The sequence below is a fragment of the Delphinapterus leucas genome, chromosome 13, assembly GCF_059928025.1.
Source record: "Delphinapterus leucas isolate spDelLeu-1000000601 "Yukka" chromosome 13, BTC_Dleu_Yukka2, whole genome shotgun sequence".
NCBI classification, from domain to species: Eukaryota; Metazoa; Chordata; class Mammalia; order Artiodactyla; family Monodontidae; genus Delphinapterus; species Delphinapterus leucas.
This window is the reverse complement of record NC_143141.1, coordinates 5,929,603-5,947,551: the sequence shown is the minus strand read 5'-3', so window position 1 is coordinate 5,947,551 and position 17,949 is coordinate 5,929,603. Positions and strand designations below refer to the sequence as shown.

The window sequence follows — 17,949 nt, the reverse complement described above, 5'->3', positions numbered from 1 at the left end:
GTTCTTGGCCTTGGCCATCAGTCTCCCGACCAGGACTTTGCTGAGTGGGCAAGTCCAGGGAAATTTACCACGTTCCACGTTGTCTTGTGGATTTTTTAAAAGTGTGTGACTTGCCTTACCTATAAGACTCGGAGGAGAGGGGCTGTGTCTGATTCACCTTTGTGTACCCATGGCGCTTCATGAATATTTCTCAAATGGGTGAATCAGCATTTGTGTCCTTGTTGTATCTCTGAAAAGAAAGGAGTTGTTCTGTACACTTACAGCCATTCTTGGGCTTGAGAGCTCTGATTTGAGTTCCAGAGCCACCGTAAAGGGCCTGGTAGAACATCCTGAGGCACAAAGCGTGTGTTGTGTAAAGTGTGAGGCTCTGTCCAGATTAACAGTGACTATTCAAGCCCGCTGTGCAACTTACTAGGTGATCCTGAAAAGATGGCTTTAGGATTTGGTTGGACCTGGAGATATGGATGGATTCTTTAGGCTTATTCTAGATGCTAAATATTAGAAACTCACGGCATCTTGGATATTTACAGGGAGCGGGGTGGAGATGAGCGAAACACGCTCCCTACTTTGAAGGAGCTTATGGTCTTTGTTTGTGTGTTGATGGTGGTAACCAAGAGTATGATACTTCCACAGGACCAAAGAAGAAAAAGCCTTTCAGAGGCTTTCACTTGACGATTGAGATCGTTAGTTGTAGCCTGTCCCTGTTTGTAAGGTGTTTGCTTACTGTTATTTTAAGACATGCGTTTTGAATTAAACTTAATATAATAATTTTAAATTATTTTAATTAAGGAATTACGTAGTGACTTTATTATATCGACTTTGGTAAAGAGTTGAACAGAAACAACTTGATGTTTGCCACACTTTCATTGAGAAATCCCAGTGCAATGACTGCGAAGAACTGAAGATGTCCTAAACAAGGAGAACAAGAATGGAAGCCCAGTTGTGGACGTGAGTCTGTGGTAGAGCGTAGACCATGGGAAGGTTGATGCTGCCAGTGCTGGAAGAGAGTCCAACATGGGAGGTGGCGAGGGGGCCAGAAGCAGGTATATGTGAGCAGTGGGCCCTCATCCCCTGCAGCAGGCTGCTCTGCTCCCCCTTCTCAGCCGACACCTGCCACCTGGAACAGGCGAGCAGCGGAGATTCGGGCACAGCTGAGGCCGTGGAGAGGGAAGCTGACACGAGGGCATCCGTGGAGAGCTAAGTGCTGTTGAGCATGACGGTAAGCGCGCCCACCTTGTCTGGAGTCCGTCCTCTGGTGCCACGCGCGTTCCAGGCGCCCCCATCCACTGCACCCTCTCCTCACCTGAGGACTCAGTACTACACAGATCCCTCTCTTCAGAGACTCACCCGCCCAAGGGAAGAGGTCACGCTGCCTCACAGTCACCTGACTTGGAAGCTTCACAGCCACCGCTTGACAGCTTGCTTTTCACTGCCTTGCGTGTCACTAGATGGCCCGAGATTGAGGACGCAGAAAAATCTTTAACTCGAAAGATTCCAAGACACACAGCAAAAGGAGGGTGAAGGAAATAGAGACAATGTAGGGAACAGAGAAAATATCTCACACACATACGTGTACACGTGCACAGAAATCTTAATATCCTTACAGAGAGAAGATATAAAAATCATGAAACAAGACTATTCAGAAAAAAGTTTTAAAAATTTTTAATAAGTTCAAACTCCCAGAAAGTGGGGAGAGAAGGTAAGTTTAGGGGGACTAGAACAGAAGAAAAACAGAATCAGTCCAGGTGGGTTGACTCCCATTTAACAAATGGTCCAGGAAGTGAACACCAGAGGGAGAATATGCAGCAGGAATTCAAGACAAGTTTCCAGAACTAAGAAATAATTTCTGAATTGAAAGGCTTACTGAGTACCCAGCCCAGCGAATGAGAAAAGACGCCGTTCAGAGGCACATACATCATCTTGAAAGTTTAGAAACTCAAGGATGAAAAGAGGATGGTAAAAGCTGCTGTCAGGGGAGCACATAGAGGGGTGTGGGTGTGGCTGGTACTAAGTGTCAAGGATCCACATGGGCTCGGATTCTCCAGAGCAACATCAGAAAGTAGGAGGTGACACACCAACCAGTGCTTTTGCAACTCTGAAGGGAAGTTATTGCCCCCGGCCAGAAGTATATGCACAGCATAGGAGCAGAGCTTTTGTGACCTACAGAGTCTCTCAAGTCCTCTACTTGTCTTCACGCTTCCTCAGGAAACGACTAGAGGATGTGTTCCAGCAAATAAGAGAGAAGTTGACAGGGGATCCTGTACAGGAGAGGGTCCAGAAGTATTCCTAGGAAGCAGGTGGGCAGAAGGATGGGATGCCTGGAGAGCAGCCTGTTTAGGTTGGCCCAGGAGAAGAGAAAGGGCTGTGAGAGGGTTAATCTCTAGAAGAAAGAAAGAATACCTGACCCATTTGACCATATGGAAAGGAGTCTTATGGTGTAGACTTTACAGATGATGCTATGATGGGCCCATGAAAAAACAGGCAAACAAACAAGAATAAGGCAATTTTTTTACTGTTTATGCATGTATGTATGTATGTATGTATGTATTTTGGAGAAAATAACATAGATTTATTTACTCTTTTAAATATAAATTTTATTCTTTTAAATTTTTAAAAATTGGCCTCAGATTTTTATTCTCCAGGTAGTCACTAGTTAACAACAATCAAAAAGGCACCATGGCATTTTAGATATAAGTGATCATGGGGCGGCAACATAGCAAATGTTAATAAATAAAAGAAAGGGTGTTAACAAAGATGTATATCTTATGGCTTGAGGATGGTTAAAGTCTAGTACTTTGATTAACAATTTTTAAACACAAATGAAAATGGAACAGGCTACCTGTAAGGGCATTTGAAATTGAAAGTTAAAAATTCTTAGTAGCATTTAGTTAGATGAAGTCAAGGTTTCCCACCGGCCTGGGAGCCCTGCCCTCAATGTAGTTGGAAATAACCCCCCGAAATGGATTCTGCACATTTCACCATGTTGGAGCTTCCTGCCTGGTGTAAGAATGAGTGCTTTCACTGAGGCGCCAGAGGATGTGCACGGGGTCCCGTCACTCCCCGGGACTCCGGGTGACCACAGCTCAGGGGTGCAAGGCAGGGGGTGAGCTGAGAAGGCTCCTGGGCGTGGGCTGGACCAGGGTCAGCCCTGCGCTCGGTAGGCCGAGGCAGCTGGAGTTGCTGGTGAGGGGCCAGTGTGTGGGAAGCCAGCTCCCGCGCTGCTTCACTCCCTCCCTCTGCTCTTCCTTTGCAATCTCCCGTTGTCTCCTCTGGAGACAGAAATTTGAACCTCGAGGCTGGTGTGAGGTGGACACTTGGCCGCATCTGGACTTAACGGCTGTGTGGCGGCCAGAGTGCAGCCCTGCTTCCAGGGCAGCGTGGCAGCTTCCAGGACTCTCACTGCAGTTTTTCTCCTTGTCTGGCTCTTTCTGGAAGAGTCCTTGCTGATAACAGCCAAGGCGTCAGCTCTGCTTTTTTTGAACTAAAGAATTTTTCAAGATTCTGTAAATAACAGGACAGGAGAAAGCAAGTGAAGCCACGGCTTTTCTTTTTGTTTTGTGATCCCAGGGGGCTGAGTGGCACCCTTCCTTCAGCATCGTTCCTAAAAATTAAAGAATTTTGGTAGCCTGTGTGGTCTGTAAGGACAGGGCAGCGGGTGCATCTCTGAGGCTGTTGCGGCGGTGTCTGTGGTCACGTGGCGTTGTTTAGCGCAGTGCAGCGGCCCAGAAAGGTTTTGAATCTTGCATTCCATCAGTTAAAAAAAAAAATTGAGCATGTATCTGATAGAGATATATCTAGTAATTCTGTATTGTACTGATACGTACATTATGAAACATGCAAAAGTAGCTATCTTAAAGAATGAGCTGGGAGTATAAGAACATAAAAGTTCTGGGTGTGTTTTTTTGTTTTTTCCCCTCAACTCCGGTTGCCTTGCTGGCCTGTAGAGCCTGCTGGCAAACATATCATCTCCCCCGGGAGGTGGGGAGGGAAAGGGAAAGCCCAGACCTTTCCGAGGGGGACGGTCCTCTGACAGTTCACTGCTTGTGAGACCTTGGCTCATAAGCAAGTCATGTTGTTACCTAAAGGTGGTAAAATTCAGTGTATGGTACTCTTTGCCTCTTTTGACCTGTTCGCTTGAATCTGATCGGCTTGAAAAGCTAAGGGGGAGTTTTGAGTGGTCGACACTGGTTGCCTTTCTTCTCTCTTCTGTTTTCCTTTTGTCTGACTGACTTTGAGGGGAATTGTTAGTCTCCACCTGCCTTCCTCTCTTGTGGTTGTGGTTCTAGAGCTGTGCTAGAGACAATTTAAATGTAAATTAACTTTAGTAAAATAAAACGAAAAACTCAGTTCCTCCCTCATGTGCTGGGCACATTTCAGGTGCTGAGTAGCAGTCTGCAGCCAGCGGCCGCTGTGCTGAGATGGGGCACCTCTCCATCCCAGGGGGGCTGCAAAGTGGCTGCATCACTTTGCAGGCCAGCACTCTGCACATTTGTGGGAGGAGTTGGTTGATTTATACTCTGCGCGGTGGCAGTGCTTTACTGACAGATAGATGTCTGGGGCTGGATGAGAAGGGGCCAGACGTGTGCCCAGGGTCACGCTGCCAGGTACCGAGGGGTTGACAGATGGTCTGCGTTAGGAAAGGCTGTCGGAGCGAGTCTGGTGACTCAACAGCACCTTCTGCACTTGCTGATGGGATGCAGGATGCTGTCTGATTGACGTTGGGAGGCACAGTGGCCCTCGACCTGGGGGCTTACCGCCCAGGTGACTCTGGACAAGTCACTTCTCTCTTCTTGAATCTGTTTCCTCCTCTGTGGAGTAGGAGTGAAGTGCTTCCTAGGTTTGTCATGAGAATCGTATTAGGTAAAGGACATGGAAGGAAGACCGTTAGATACTTAGCACCATGCGAGACACAGAGTGAGCTTGTGCTCATGGCAGTCTATACATTCATGGTAATAATAATAGCGTCTCTTATTCTCGTTGGTGTCACTTCTTCTCTCCCTGATGTGTGCTGCCTTTTTCCTCTTTTAAGTATTTCTCTCCTTTCTCTGCGCTATTTCTGTTTTCCTGTATTCATTTCTCTTCTCTTTCTTCTGACTTAAGGGCCTGGGGTAACCCTGTTAGTGATACTGAAGGATACAGCATTCCCTGTCCCCTCACTGCTGTGCTTCAGCGAAGAACGGGGAAGAACTGATAGCACGTGAAACCCGGCTCTGACGGGTACTTCCGAGGAGGCTGGTGTGTGTGAGCGGAGGGGCAGTGTGCAAGTAGGTGGCCGGTGCAGGTGGAGTCCACGAGCTCTCCCTCTTGGCCTCTCCCCGTAACTGGTCAGCAGACCATCCTGCGTGCCGTGCCGTGGCTGCAGAGTCCGCTGACTGGGTCGTTTTACTTCCGTAGCAACAAAGGAGAGAGCGGGAGGCCAGGAGGCAGCAGGAGCGGGAGCAGCGGAGGCGGGAACAGGAGGAGAAGAGGCGGCTGGAGGAGCTGGAGAGACGGCGGCAGGAGGAAGAGGAGCGCAGGCGGGCGGAGGAGGACAAGAGGAGAGTCGACAGGGAGCAGGTGGGTCCGCAGGGGGCGCTCCGGCCGGGACCGTGGGGGCTGGCACCGTGCGGAGCTGGGGGAGCCGGGGCAAAAAGCATGCACGCGTGTGCACACGTGTTCAGGACTTTAGTCTGAAAATGCAGAAGCACGGTTGGAAGCATATTCACTTCAACAAACTGAATCTCTTGTCTCTACCGGCAGATACAGAAATCGGTACACTTTAGAAAGCTCTTGAAACCAGCAGGGTGGTCTCCACTAGTATGAGGCCTGAAAGATTTCCGAATGTGTCTAATGAAATTTAAAACCAACTGTAAGACACTTCCTACGAGAAGTGTTGGAAGTATCCAGCGACTAACTGAATATTTTAAGATGTATTTGCATATAATTCAGCACGTACATGCGTGACGTTAGAACAGCCGATAACATTAGCCCAAAGCGATCAGATTTTAGCCATATTTGCAGCATGTTATTAACATCACATAAAGTTGCCTTTAGGAGTCTGATTCCTGAACCACCTGTGCAAGCAGAAGTTGTGCTTTTTGTTGTCTGCGTTGTCCGTGTGAATCCCATCATAGCCTCTCTGCCCGTCATGTCTTTGAATTGATCACTCTTTGTTATGAGCTTTGAACAAGGAAAAAATATATGAAGGGGGGGGACCAATTTAAATGATAGCTGAAGTTCATACTTAAAATGCTTGTAAACAATGGTATTAGCTTCCAAATTTGGTCATTCCGCTACTCTCCTTCGCCTCGGGTTTCCCAGTGTCGGATCTACATACTATTTTTCTGTTGAAATTTAAGTGATTCTCTTGATCTCTTACTTTACTGACGTTGTTGGCCTGTTAACTGTGGTGCGTTTAGTTTAGTTTTCATGTTCTGATTTATACTTGGGGACTACAAAGAGGAGAAAACATAAACTTGAAACAGTTAAGTCACGGAGGGATAATTCTCTGACCTTGATTGGGAGAAGAGGGTGTGAATGTAATACTAACCTTCAGTGTTCTAAGGGAGTCATTGGCTTTTGTGTATAGCAAGTATTCTTCACCTCTTCTTTTATAAAAATAGCATCAAAAGTCAGTTTTATTCCAAAATACTCCCCGTGTCAGCCGTGCTGTAGGAACCTGTCATTTCTGCATGAATGTGCATGTTTGTGTACATGTGTCATTGTCTGGTTGTCCCTGTGATGTGAAGGCAGAAAACCAGTGATATAGTGACCTGAGCTCGCAGCTGTGGTTCAGCTCTGTCTGCCTCGGGAAGAGGGGAGCTGGGAGTCGGAGTCCTCTCGGTCGTCGGGGTTGGGGTGGGGCTTCCAGGCCCGGGATTGGAGCCTGGGTTGGAACTGGGGTGGGGGGGGGGCTTTGCCAGTGGCCCTGTGGATACACTTTACCCCAGATTGGCGTTTTTGGGCTAAATTTGCTTTGTAAGATAAAAAGTTCCTGAGGAAATTTGTCATGATTTCTGCCCAGCATTCTCTCTGCCAGGACGAGTGGTTAACTAAAACTCCTGTTCGGCCCAGATGTATGACTGCTTTTATCTTAAGGTGTGCACCTCAGTCGGCGGTAGACACTGTAAATGAATAATCTGAATTTCAAAATAAAATTTCTCCTCCCAGACCCCTCGATCTACTCCTCTTCCAGAGTAGTGAGCTTTTCCCCTGTTGACAAAGAAGGAGATAGATGTCTTTTATTTGTAAAATGTTCCTACTTTTCGAAGTGATTTCACGCCTATTTCATACTTGAGCCTCCCCCAAAATCCTGAGAGTTGGGAGAGAATATTCTTGATACGGGCTTGCTAGAGACTAATCTGTTGTCGTAGCTTAAGGTCTCCAGCCCATCAAATACGCATGCACCTTCAAGGTTGGGATTTTCCTCTTTATGTAACGTCCTTTGGATGTGTTTTTGTTGTTACAGAGCTTTATCGTTCTCTTCCCGTTGAAAACGTGTCACCTCACGCCTGTCTCCCCTTTCTCTCTCTCTCTCTGTCTCTCCCTTTATCTCTCTTATAGACACACACACACACACACACGCACACGCACACACACACACACACACACACACACACACCATCGCTGAGTGCGTGTCATCATTTATTAGACTCTTTAGATCTTAGAGACTAATTCCAAGCTCTTGGGGAAATCCTCGGCAGTAGGCTTGTCTGAGCCATTGATCGCTCAGTGGATTACCCCAGATGATCGGGCGGACGGCTCTGGGCGCCCCAGCAGGTGGCTCTGGTGCTTTGCTCTGGGCTCCGTTGATTGCCGGCTGGTTTCTGTGTGACAGGAGTATATCAGGCGGCAGCTGGAAGAGGAGCAGCGGCACCTGGAACTCCTTCAGCAGCAGCTGCTCCAGGAGCAGGCCATGCTACTGGTAACGCCCCGCGCTGGCCCCGTCCCGTAGCTAGGCCCCCACGCTGGGCAGGGCCGGGCCCACGTCGGGGCGGCTTCTGTTTACCTCTTTATTTCCCGTTGCTGAGCTAACTGTTCTCGTTTGGTAGATAGACGAGGTTTTGCACAGCACCTGGCATTCGGTGAACAGGCTAGAATGCCAAGAGCTGGCGGTTCAAGGCGCGTGCCGTAGGACCCGTACCTAGAGTACTCCAAGTGTCCTTTGAAACCGCCGAGACCAGCGTTTCCTTGGGTTCTCTCTTACTCTGTCCAGTGACAGTATGCTTAGCGACAAGCTGTCAGGTTTTCCCACAGGTAACCTGCCATTTCACAGCCCGGCCGTTGTGCTCTGTCACCAAACAAGCGTCGGTGAATGCCGGGCTGGGGAGAAGTGAGCCGGGGCGAGGCGGGCGCCGGGCCCCGGACTGAGTGTCCCTCTCCCCCCAAGGAGTGCCGCTGGCGGGAGCTGGAGGAGCAGCGGCAGACGGAGCGGCTCCAGAGGCAGCTGCAGCAGGAGCAAGCCTATCTCCTGTCTCTGCAGCATGAGCCCCGGAGGCCGCCCCCGCCGCCGGACAGGAGCAAGGCCGGCCTGCACGGCGCCGAGCCCAAGGCCCAGCACGAGCCCGCCGACCGGGCCCGCGAGGTACGGCCCCCGCCGTTCCGGGCGCGCTCCCAGGGCACAGGGCGGGGCCTCTTCTCTGCTTAGTGTCTGTCTAGAGGGGAACGGAGCGCCTCAGAGCTTTGCAGATCTCGGGGGACCTGGACGCTGACCAAGAGACGGAAAGAGAGGAGGCTGTGTGGCAGCATTTTTCCTTGTGCTGTAAATGATGGGCAGGGTGGCCTGTCGTCCGTTTTTCCAAAACTGCTGCGAGGATGGAGCCTGCCTGGGCCCGATTCACTGGCTTTTCGGTGATCAGGGTTTGCTACTGAACTGGGGCGTCTGGGCTCCCAGAGCTTCCCAGGGAGGATGCGATGAAGCAGGACCGCTCCTCGGACCCTGGCAGGGTGGGCCGGGCGGGCTGCAGAGTGTGGGACGCTGGCCCGGGCGGGGGCGTCCTCCCGCCATGCCGGCCCTCACACGGCACATTCTGGGAGCAAGTGTCCTGCTTGTTCTGCAGTGCCTTTATTTTTCGTGGAATGAAACGTGTGTTAGATTCCTGGCGACGCTCTTTTAATCCGTGGGCTTAGTTGGTTGCGACAGATTAATTCTTTTCCTAGTTTATCTTCACGTGCAATCCTAGACTTCTTGCCGGGGGAGATTTTAAAGGCTGCCTCTCTAAATTTTTATCTTCATGAATATTCCGTCTTCTGCATCAGATCCTAGTCTAGTGTTACATGCCTCCTCTCTTTTCTTAGTTGAGGAAAACAGAAGACTTCTTTTTAGACTCCTTCCACTTTCAGGCTTTCTTCGGTATCTCTGCTTTTTTCTACTAACCCTGAGTTATGTCTTCTAATTCTCTGACGCAGGTGGAAGATAGATTTAGGAAAACTAACCACAGCTCCCCTGAAGCCCAGTCTAAGCAGACAGGCAGAGTATTGGAGCCACCAGTGCCTTCCAGATCAGAATCTTTTTCCAATGGCAACTCCGAGTCTGTGCACCCTGCCCTGCAGAGACCAGCCGAGCCACAGGTAGAACGGCCAGTTGGCTGGGGGTCAAGGAGACGCACACAGAGGCTCACTGAGCCACCAGCCTGCTTGAACCGCTCAGTTTGGTTTGTTACCGCATTTAGAGAGAGAGGAGTTTAGCAGAGGGAGTTTAGACTAAAGAGGACGTAGCCTCAGTTGATAGGGAAAAACAGGATTTTCTTTTTAAAGATTGTTGTACTTATTAAGAATATCTGGATTCGGTGATTTCTTCTTTCTGTCTGACTTTTTGCCTTCCCTGACTCAGATGTTCGTAAACAAGTGCCTCCTTACTCAAATACAGAGACTTTTCAGTTTAGTTTTTAGAAAGTTAGTGTCGTAAGTACATAGAGGGAGACTTTTTCTTAACCTGGGGTCCTTGGCTCCCAGCCAGTTCTACGAGTGGGCGGCCCTGAAATTCCACGTAAAATATTTTTGATTTGTCCAAATGTACATATATTTTTGGGAAGAGGGCCTTTTATCAGATTCTCAAAGGTTCAACATCCAAAAAAAGGTTACGGCCCGGTGGGTTGGGTGTGGGTTTTCCTGAAGTAGGTCAGGATAGAGGCCACTGGGTCGGCCTCAGCATTCGGCCTCGCCCAGGTCGGGGACCTCCGTGCTGTCTGGCAGAGAAAGCAGACAGCAGAGATGACGCATGTCGGAGATCCCAGAGATCCTTAAGACGCTGGTTCCCACTCTTGCTGAAAATCATTGACTTTCAGGCATTTTGCTCCCTGCAGCCGTGTCATCCGGAGTACTGGGCACAAGTCCTTGAGCCCGAGTTTACCTGTCACTGATGTTTGCATGTATTGGGGGACGGTAGTGGTAGCGGTGGTGTTCACACAAACCCAGATGAGGACTTGAATGCACTTTACAATAAAGATCCTTGGTATGGAGCAGTTTTACAGTAAAAAGAAGACCCAGGATTAAGCTCGGCAGGGCGGCGGGTGTTGGGAGGTTGGTGTTTACGTGAGACCAGCAGCGTCTTGATTCACAGAAGAGCTGACGCACAAGCCACTGGGCAACTCCAGAGAGTGAGGAATGGAAAGAAGAAGGATGCAGAAGAAAGCAGGACAGGATGAAGGGGGAAAGGGAGGGGAATGGGGACAAGGAAAATAGGTTTGATGAACGTTATACTTACCGTAAATAGAAAATCTTTATGTGGCCACTAACAGTTTAGAAAATAGGAGTTCATGAATTGTGTAGACTGCTTTTTATACTGCTGATTAATTAACGTAGGGCCAGGAAAAAGAGTCCCTTTTCTATCTAAAGTTGCTTTTGGCCAAAAGCTGTACTTACGAAAACATTCTTTCGGAACCAATTCTGGATCTTAACGCTTGGCAAGGTTGAGCCAATCCTGATTTGGTATTTCCTGTTTTTATTAAATGTGATGATGTAATAGATGTATAGCTAGAATTATGTAAATTTCCACATTGAACAGTTATTTTAAAACAAAAAGTATAATTTCCAGAAAATGCAGATTGTTTCAGAGATTGCTTTTCCAACTTGGAAGTGACCAGATGAACTCAGCTGCCAAGGACCTGTCTTATTTCTTCAGTTGTCAAGTAGAAGGAATACCCCCCTCAGCAGTCCTTTTAGGGAATCCTAGCGCTGAATAGGATACAAAGAAATCAAAGTTCTTTTTTTTTTCTAACTAATACAAAGACATGTGGAGTTCTGTGGGGTTGGAGTGTTTTAAGACTTGGGACAAGAAAGAAGGAAAATCGGTGGTGTATCTGGAAAGCTGGCTGTTTTTAAGTTACACTCTTAGAATCTGTCCAAACGTGCGGGGTTGGTCTTCGCACAGTAAACACGTGGCTCTGTTGTTACTTGGTCAGACGTCTTGCCCTGCCAGGTAACGGGAGGGTGGGTAGAGAGGTTTGCACGTGTGGCGATGTCCGTCCTGCGGTCTCCTCCCTCTCTGCCTGTCCACGCTGCTTTGACGCAGAAATGCATGCCGCACATGGCCCCTCCGACAGGAGCGCTGTGAGGCTTTTTCTTTTTTTTTTAATCTTCACGTTTACTGCTCTCTAACATTTGTCTGGATATTAAGAGTTTTCCTTATAAATGTACATTTGTTCTTTTCTACATATTGTGCTCCCCAGACCACCTCTCCACTTAGAGCATAACTGTCGTACTGCTTGGCTGACCTAGTCCTGACTGCCTCCTGTGCGTTGCCCCGGCTCCCGCTTTGGATTTGGTATTGACCAGAAAAGCGTTTTCTGCAGAACGCATTGAATGTTTTGTGTTTTGTTTTCTTGTAAGGTACAGTGGTCCCACCTGGCATCTCTCAAGAACAGTGTTTCCCCTGTCTCGCGATCCCATTCCTTCAGTGACCCTTCTCCTCCCAAATTTGCACACCACCATCTTCGCTCTCAGGACCCATGTCCACCTTCCCGCAGTGAGGTGCTAAGTCAGAGTTCTGACTCTAAGTCGGAGGTACCCGACCCCGCCCAAAAGGCTTGGTCTAGATCAGACAGTGACGAGGTGCCTCCAAGGGTAAGAAGCAGGAAGACAGATGTGTGCTTCTTTTTCCTTTTTGTTATTTTTTAAAAATTATTTATTTCAATTAAGGGTGTGGTGACGTCACCAGAATTAAGGGGCAATGGCAGAGGAACTTTTGACGGTGGGGAGAAAATTCCATAGTGAGGCAGTTAGGTTCAGCCATCGGCCAGTTACCTTTTCATTGCTGTCGCTGACTCTGTACTTAAGCACAAGGTACCAGAATAACTTAAGAGTACATCTATAAAGGGTGCGCTTCTAGAACAGACCGAATCAAAATTTGTTTTAGCAGCTGTCGTGTTAGGTTTATACAAAAGCTGTCAATTACTTTGCACCATTAATTAATATCAAAATTTTCAGAAAAGGTATTATAAGGGAAAAAATTAACATAAATGTTTCAAAAAATGATTTTTTTTAATTGAGGGATTTTTGTTTTTGTTTGGGTGTTTTTTTTTAATTCCATGTTTTTACAATTTTTGGTTTGGTAATTACTTAACGCTGAAATTAAACAAAAAGACACATTTTATTTTTCCTCCACTTGGAATTTGCTTCCTCTGAGTATTTTCTTGCTTCCTACATTCTTCGTTTCTCGCTGATCCATTTGTAGGCCATTGTTTGGTTTCTTTGAGCTTGTTTTCCTGATTCTCACATTATCTCAGTAAGACGCTTTGTACGTGCCCTGCCACCAAGCTTCAGTGCCAACATCATTTAAATGTGGTTAGGAGCATAGAAAGGTTGTCCCAGTGCCTTTGATGGCTTGGACTACTCTTCTGTTGTATCACTGGAGGGCAGAGAAGGATCAGGGGTTGGGGGTAGGTCGGTGATAGCAAGGCTAAGGTAACTAGGACTGCCTTAGAGACATGTGTGGTAGGGAGTAGTCTTTTCTTCTCCTCCTCATGTTTTCAGTAATTTAATTGCTGTATTTTGTACCCAAAGGTTCCTGTGAGAACGACGTCCCGGTCCCCCGTCCTGTCCCGTCGGGATTCCCCGCTGCAGGGCAGTGGGCAGCAAAACAGCCAAGCAGGTCAGAGAAACTCCACCAGGTAAGAGAAGAGCGAAGCTTAGGGGCAGATTTACTACACAGTGTCCGCAGTCTTATACCGTCTGCTTGCGTAAAAATGCTCATAAACGTGGAAGTTCTGGGGCAAAGAGGTGATCCGTGTATAAAGGAAATGCCGTGAAGTCCATTCACATGAATGACATCAAATTGATCTGCGGTGAGAAGAGAGATTAAATCCGACTGTGTATTGCAGCAGCTTTAAGGTGAAAACTGCCTGCCTCAGTGAGAGTAACAGGAAGGAACAGCAGGGAAGGGGGGATTCTAAGGGAATTGTAACCCGAGAGGGCTTGCTACGCAAAGGATGTTTGGGGGCTCTGGGAGTGTACGGAAATCACACACAGGCTACGGAAGAAAGGGAGTGGTTGACTCAGAGTTGGCAAGAAACTCGTGAATTAACCACAAAGTATTTTTCAGGTTCTGGAGCCATTCGGTTTTATATGGGAGCTGTTAGCCACATGAGGCTACTTATATTTGAATTGAAGTTAATTAAAATTACATAAAATTAAAACTTAATTTCCTTAGCTGAGCTAGCCACATTCCAGGGGCTCCTTACCTCACGTAGCCGGTGGCGACCGTATTCCCAGCGGTAGCATATTGTCATCACCTCCGTTCCGTCGACCAGCAAGCACCGTTTCAGAGGAAGGAAAGGCCGTCTTGAGTGTTTTGTACTCTGGTCATCGCTGAACCTCTGTACTTGGTGTCTCGGTATATAACATGAGGAAGTGGAGTGGGTGACAGCCCAGAAGCTGCAGAGAGAGAGCTTTCTGAGCCTTTAGTGGTCAGGGTGGGCTGCGGGGTTCTCCTGTGCCCGAGTCCGTGTGTTAATTCTTACCTAGAAAACTCATGCTGTGGTGTGTCGACGGCAGGGATACACCGTGGCCCATGTGGGGTCACATTTCCAGCCCAGAGCACGAAAGAACGAGCATACTGCCTAAGTGTCAGTTCTTGAGAGCCGTGAGGGGTGGTGGTCAGTACTGGGAATTTGTGTGTAGTTTGATTTTGTGTGTAATTATGTAAGTGGAATTTTTCATAGTAAGAAACTGAGTTTGTAGCTGAGACAGAACTAGTGACACTTCTAGACCAAACAGTAGCGTTTCCTCTCACACCCAGAGAAGATTCGTCTGCTAATGGTAGAATGTCTTTTAGCATTTTGGGTTTGTTAAGATATCTGAGATAAAACCAATGAATAATGCCACTGTAACTTTTGGTGAATTTCACGTTAAATGCTGTTGGTAGGCTGATTTTCTCATTATCCCTGCGTTCGAATGACACGGTGTGCATGTTTATGATTTGACCCTGCGTCTTGGGATAATGCATCAGCTGTTCTCGTCTTCTCCAACAGCAGCATCGAGCCCAGGCTGCTATGGGAGAGAGTGGAGAAGCTGGTGCCCAGGCCTGGCAGCGGCAGCTCCTCGGGGTCCAGCAACTCAGGATCCCAGCCCGGCTCCCACCCTGGGTCTCAGAGCGGCTCCGGGGAGCGCTTCAGAGTGAGATGTAGGATGCCTACCTTTCCTTTTCCCTGTGCCTGTTCACCGTATCGGGCTCCAGTCAGTACAGTTGACCCTTGAACACCCAGGGGTTAGGGGTACCCCCCACCAGTTGAAAATCCACATCTGTATTCGGCCCGGTTCCTCTGCATCCGTGGTTACACGCCCAGGGATCCAACCAGCTGTAGCTGTGGATCCTGTAGTACGGAATTATTTACCGTTGAAAAAACCACACGTGAGTGGACCTTCGAAATTCCAGCCCGTGTTGTTCAAGGGTTGGCTGTATTTTGGAAATCCTTTTCAGTCATGGAAAAGACCTGTGATTTTTCACAGCTGCATATTATGAATACAAAACAGTGTCTCAGTGTAGGTTTGCTAGTGGCGCTAATAATAGTCGTCATAATTTTAATAGGAAAGAGTGAGGCTTTGAGAGCTTACGCATGCTGAGTACTGTCCGTGCACTGCCTCATTTAATCCTTACAGTAACCCCAGGAGATGGGTATATACTGTCTCCATTTTACACATTCAAGCAACTGTAGATCAGTGAGTTTACGTAACTCATCCAAGGTGATTAGCGAAATATCCAAGCTGAGATTTGAACCCACTCTTCTGAGTCTAGACTCCATCGATATTGTCATCAGTATTGGTTGTCTTAACCTACTCATAAGAATAGATTAGTGGAAATTCCCTCTACTGTGTTATTGATGTAACGTCACAAGGAGTTGTGAACACGTGTTAGTGCAGTGTGACAGTCGAGGGTTCTCGGGAAGGAGTCACAAACCCCGGGGTTCAGACCAGCGCGTGGAGACCTTGCTGTGAGCAAGGCTAATGAGGGGAGAGGACGGGGGCCGGGGGGCTGGGTGGCTTCGTGGCCCACACTCAGATGTTTACGTGACTCGGCCTTTCTTGTCTCTGAACTTCACAGCGTCATCCAAATCTGAGGGCTCGCCGTCTCAGCGCCTCGAAAATGCAGCAAAAAAACCTGAAGATAAAAAGGAAGTTTTTAGACCTCTCAAGCCCGCTGTAAGAATTGCACAAAATCCATTTTACTCATTTCAGACTCGAGTGAGATCTTTCTATTAAAGCCTTCTCCTTGCGCGGCCTGCAGGCCTCCCTGTGGGGTCTCGCAGGTTTGAGGGGTTATAAGGAAAGCGGTAAACCTTGGCCCACTTGTGCCGCTGCCCCCCATCCCCCCGCCACTTAGTCATTTAAAAAATACAAAAGAAAGAAAAGCCTTCTATCTGTTTTCTTGGCATCAACCTTTACATGCTCTTGATGAGTGGGCATCTAAAATACTGGCTTTTGGAAGAGACGTTTTTCCACCACCTTCTTAAACTCTCCCATGGTTTAAATGCTGCCCTTTGGTACGTGGGGCGGCGGCGTGGCTGTTCCTCTTCTCCTTAGTCCTCGACGCAGTAGCTGCCCGTCACTGGGCGCACTGGGGGTTTGAGCCTGCTGGGGTGGTTTTGTCTCCCGCTTGCATTGATTTCTGTGCCCCCCTCCCCCCTTCTTTCCTCCCTGCTTCCTGTGCTGTGGGTTCCTCCTCACCGATGGCTTCTCTGGCTCGATGGGACCCCGCTGACCGAAGGGCGAAGTGGTAAGCCCCGTCTGAACACCTCAGCGTCGGAGCAGCATTCTAACTTTAGCCTGCATTCGACCTGCATGCCTCTTCCTTCCTCAGCTTGCTCTCTTCTAGAATTAGAAACCCTGAATGTTGGCTGCATGTTTTTTAACACCCCAAATTTGCTGCATGCGTTCATTCTTATTATTAAATACGGCCCTTTAGAGTCACTTTAACAAAAAGCCGTAGCTGTTCTCGGGAAGTCGCGAGCAGGACTCAAGGCCAGTCCCTGCTCGCTTGTCTCAGAGGCTCAGGCTCCAAGGAAAGAAGCGTGTTCTTAACTGGTGAGAAGGAGCGACGCCAGAAGGAGAAGGAAGAGTGGCCACATAGCCTGCCTTCCAAAAAACCACTACTTTTTAAGTGAAAATTTTAAGTGGAAAGATACGTACGTTGAACTTCTGTATGAAAATGTAGAATAGAGATCACAGTCAAGCTCGGAAGTTATATTTGGATAGTCGATCGGGTCTCACAGTGTCTGCATGTAGAAGAGGAAAGGGAACTGAAGCCCTCGTGAACAGCGGCGCTGACCCTGGGCCGCTTCCCCCTCCAGCGTGCATGCTCGAGGCAGCGGCAGGGTAGCCTGCCCAGCTGCCTTCCCATGGCCAGACACACGGCAGTGCTTTCTCACAGCACACGTCAGGAACTTTGTTCATGCACGTGGCAAGTTGTTGGCCCTCGGTTGAGCCAGATGTGAGCCGTACCCTGTGCTCACTTCACTCTCATTTTTCTGCGAGTTGGAAATTTTTAAAAATAAAAGTTGGAGTTAAAAACCTCACCCAATAAGGACTTGAAATCACCCCTGTTTAACTAAAATCTTGCCTTCTGCAAAATCTCCTCAAAAGAAGACTTTGTCACGGGGCGGGCGTCTTTATAACACACTACCAAGGTCTGTGTGCACACAGCTGTTGATCCAGAGTTTTATAGCCGGAGAAGAATGCTCTCGGCTCTTGTTTTTTTTTTACGGCTGTGAGGTTTGCACTGTGTACAGCACCTTGGACTTTTTTTTTTTTTTTTTTGCGGTACGCGGGCCTCTCACTGTCGTGGCCTCTCCCGTTGCGGAGCATAGGCTCCGGACGCGCAGGCCCAGCGGCCATGGCTCACGGGCCCAGCCGCTCCGCGGCACGTGGGATCCTCCCGGACCGGGACACGAACCCGTGTCCCCTGCATCGGCAGGCGGACTCTCTACCACTGCGCCACCAGGGAAGCCCCACCGCCTTGGACTTTTAAAAAAATCTTTTCTGTCTTTTGTTTTATCTTTTTGACTTTTCTTGGTCTCGTCTTTTCTATCGAAAGCTTTGAGAGCTCCCCTCCATGATACCGGTAAACATCCCGCAAGGCAGTTTGGCAAAGCTGGCGCGGCCGTTTGATGGATAGTGAGAACGAAGCGCTTGGCCCTGCGCTGTTTCCCCGTCGCTCTCCCGCCTGACCCTCTCTTCTGTCTCCTGCACTAGGACCTGACGGCCCTGGCCAGAGAGCTCCGAGCGGCGGAAGACGTGCGGCCGCCGCACAAGGTGACAGACTACTCGTCGTCCAGCGAGGAGTCCGGGACGACGGATGAGGAGGACGACGACGTGGAGCAGGAAGGCCCCGAGGAGCCCACCTCGGGGCCGGAGGACGCCCGAGCCGCGTCAGTCCCGCCCTGCTTCAGGGGGGATGTGTGTCCCCACCGGGCCTTCTGTCCACTTGGGGCCAGTTGTTGAAAACCTGTCCTCTGATCCTGTGAACAGTTAACGTTT

General features: G+C 48.7%; 1 protein-coding gene across 50 annotated transcripts in view; it reads left to right on the top strand.

Moving 5' to 3' along the window:
* Nucleotides 1-17,949, top strand: part of MAP4K4 (mitogen-activated protein kinase kinase kinase kinase 4) — a 175,788-nt gene that overhangs the window by 135,241 nt on the left and 22,598 nt on the right. For 4 of the 50 annotated variants that reach the window (XM_089922585.1, XM_022598966.3, XM_089922580.1 and 1 more), the window contains exons 13-21: nucleotides 5,395-5,556; nucleotides 7,817-7,903; nucleotides 8,369-8,563; nucleotides 9,388-9,549; nucleotides 11,809-12,042; nucleotides 12,982-13,088; nucleotides 14,448-14,599; nucleotides 15,518-15,615; nucleotides 17,665-17,840. In XM_089922585.1, coding sequence (XP_089778711.1) covers nucleotides 5,395-5,556; nucleotides 7,817-7,903; nucleotides 8,369-8,563; nucleotides 9,388-9,549; nucleotides 11,809-12,042; nucleotides 12,982-13,088; nucleotides 14,448-14,599; nucleotides 15,518-15,615; nucleotides 17,665-17,840 — 1,373 coding nt within the window. The remainder of the gene's footprint in view (nucleotides 1-5,394; nucleotides 5,557-7,816; nucleotides 7,904-8,368; nucleotides 8,564-9,387; nucleotides 9,550-11,808; nucleotides 12,043-12,981; nucleotides 13,089-14,447; nucleotides 14,600-15,517; nucleotides 15,616-17,664; nucleotides 17,841-17,949) is intronic. The other 46 variants (XM_089922590.1, XM_089922592.1, XM_089922617.1 and 43 more) reach the window with 18 other exon arrangements.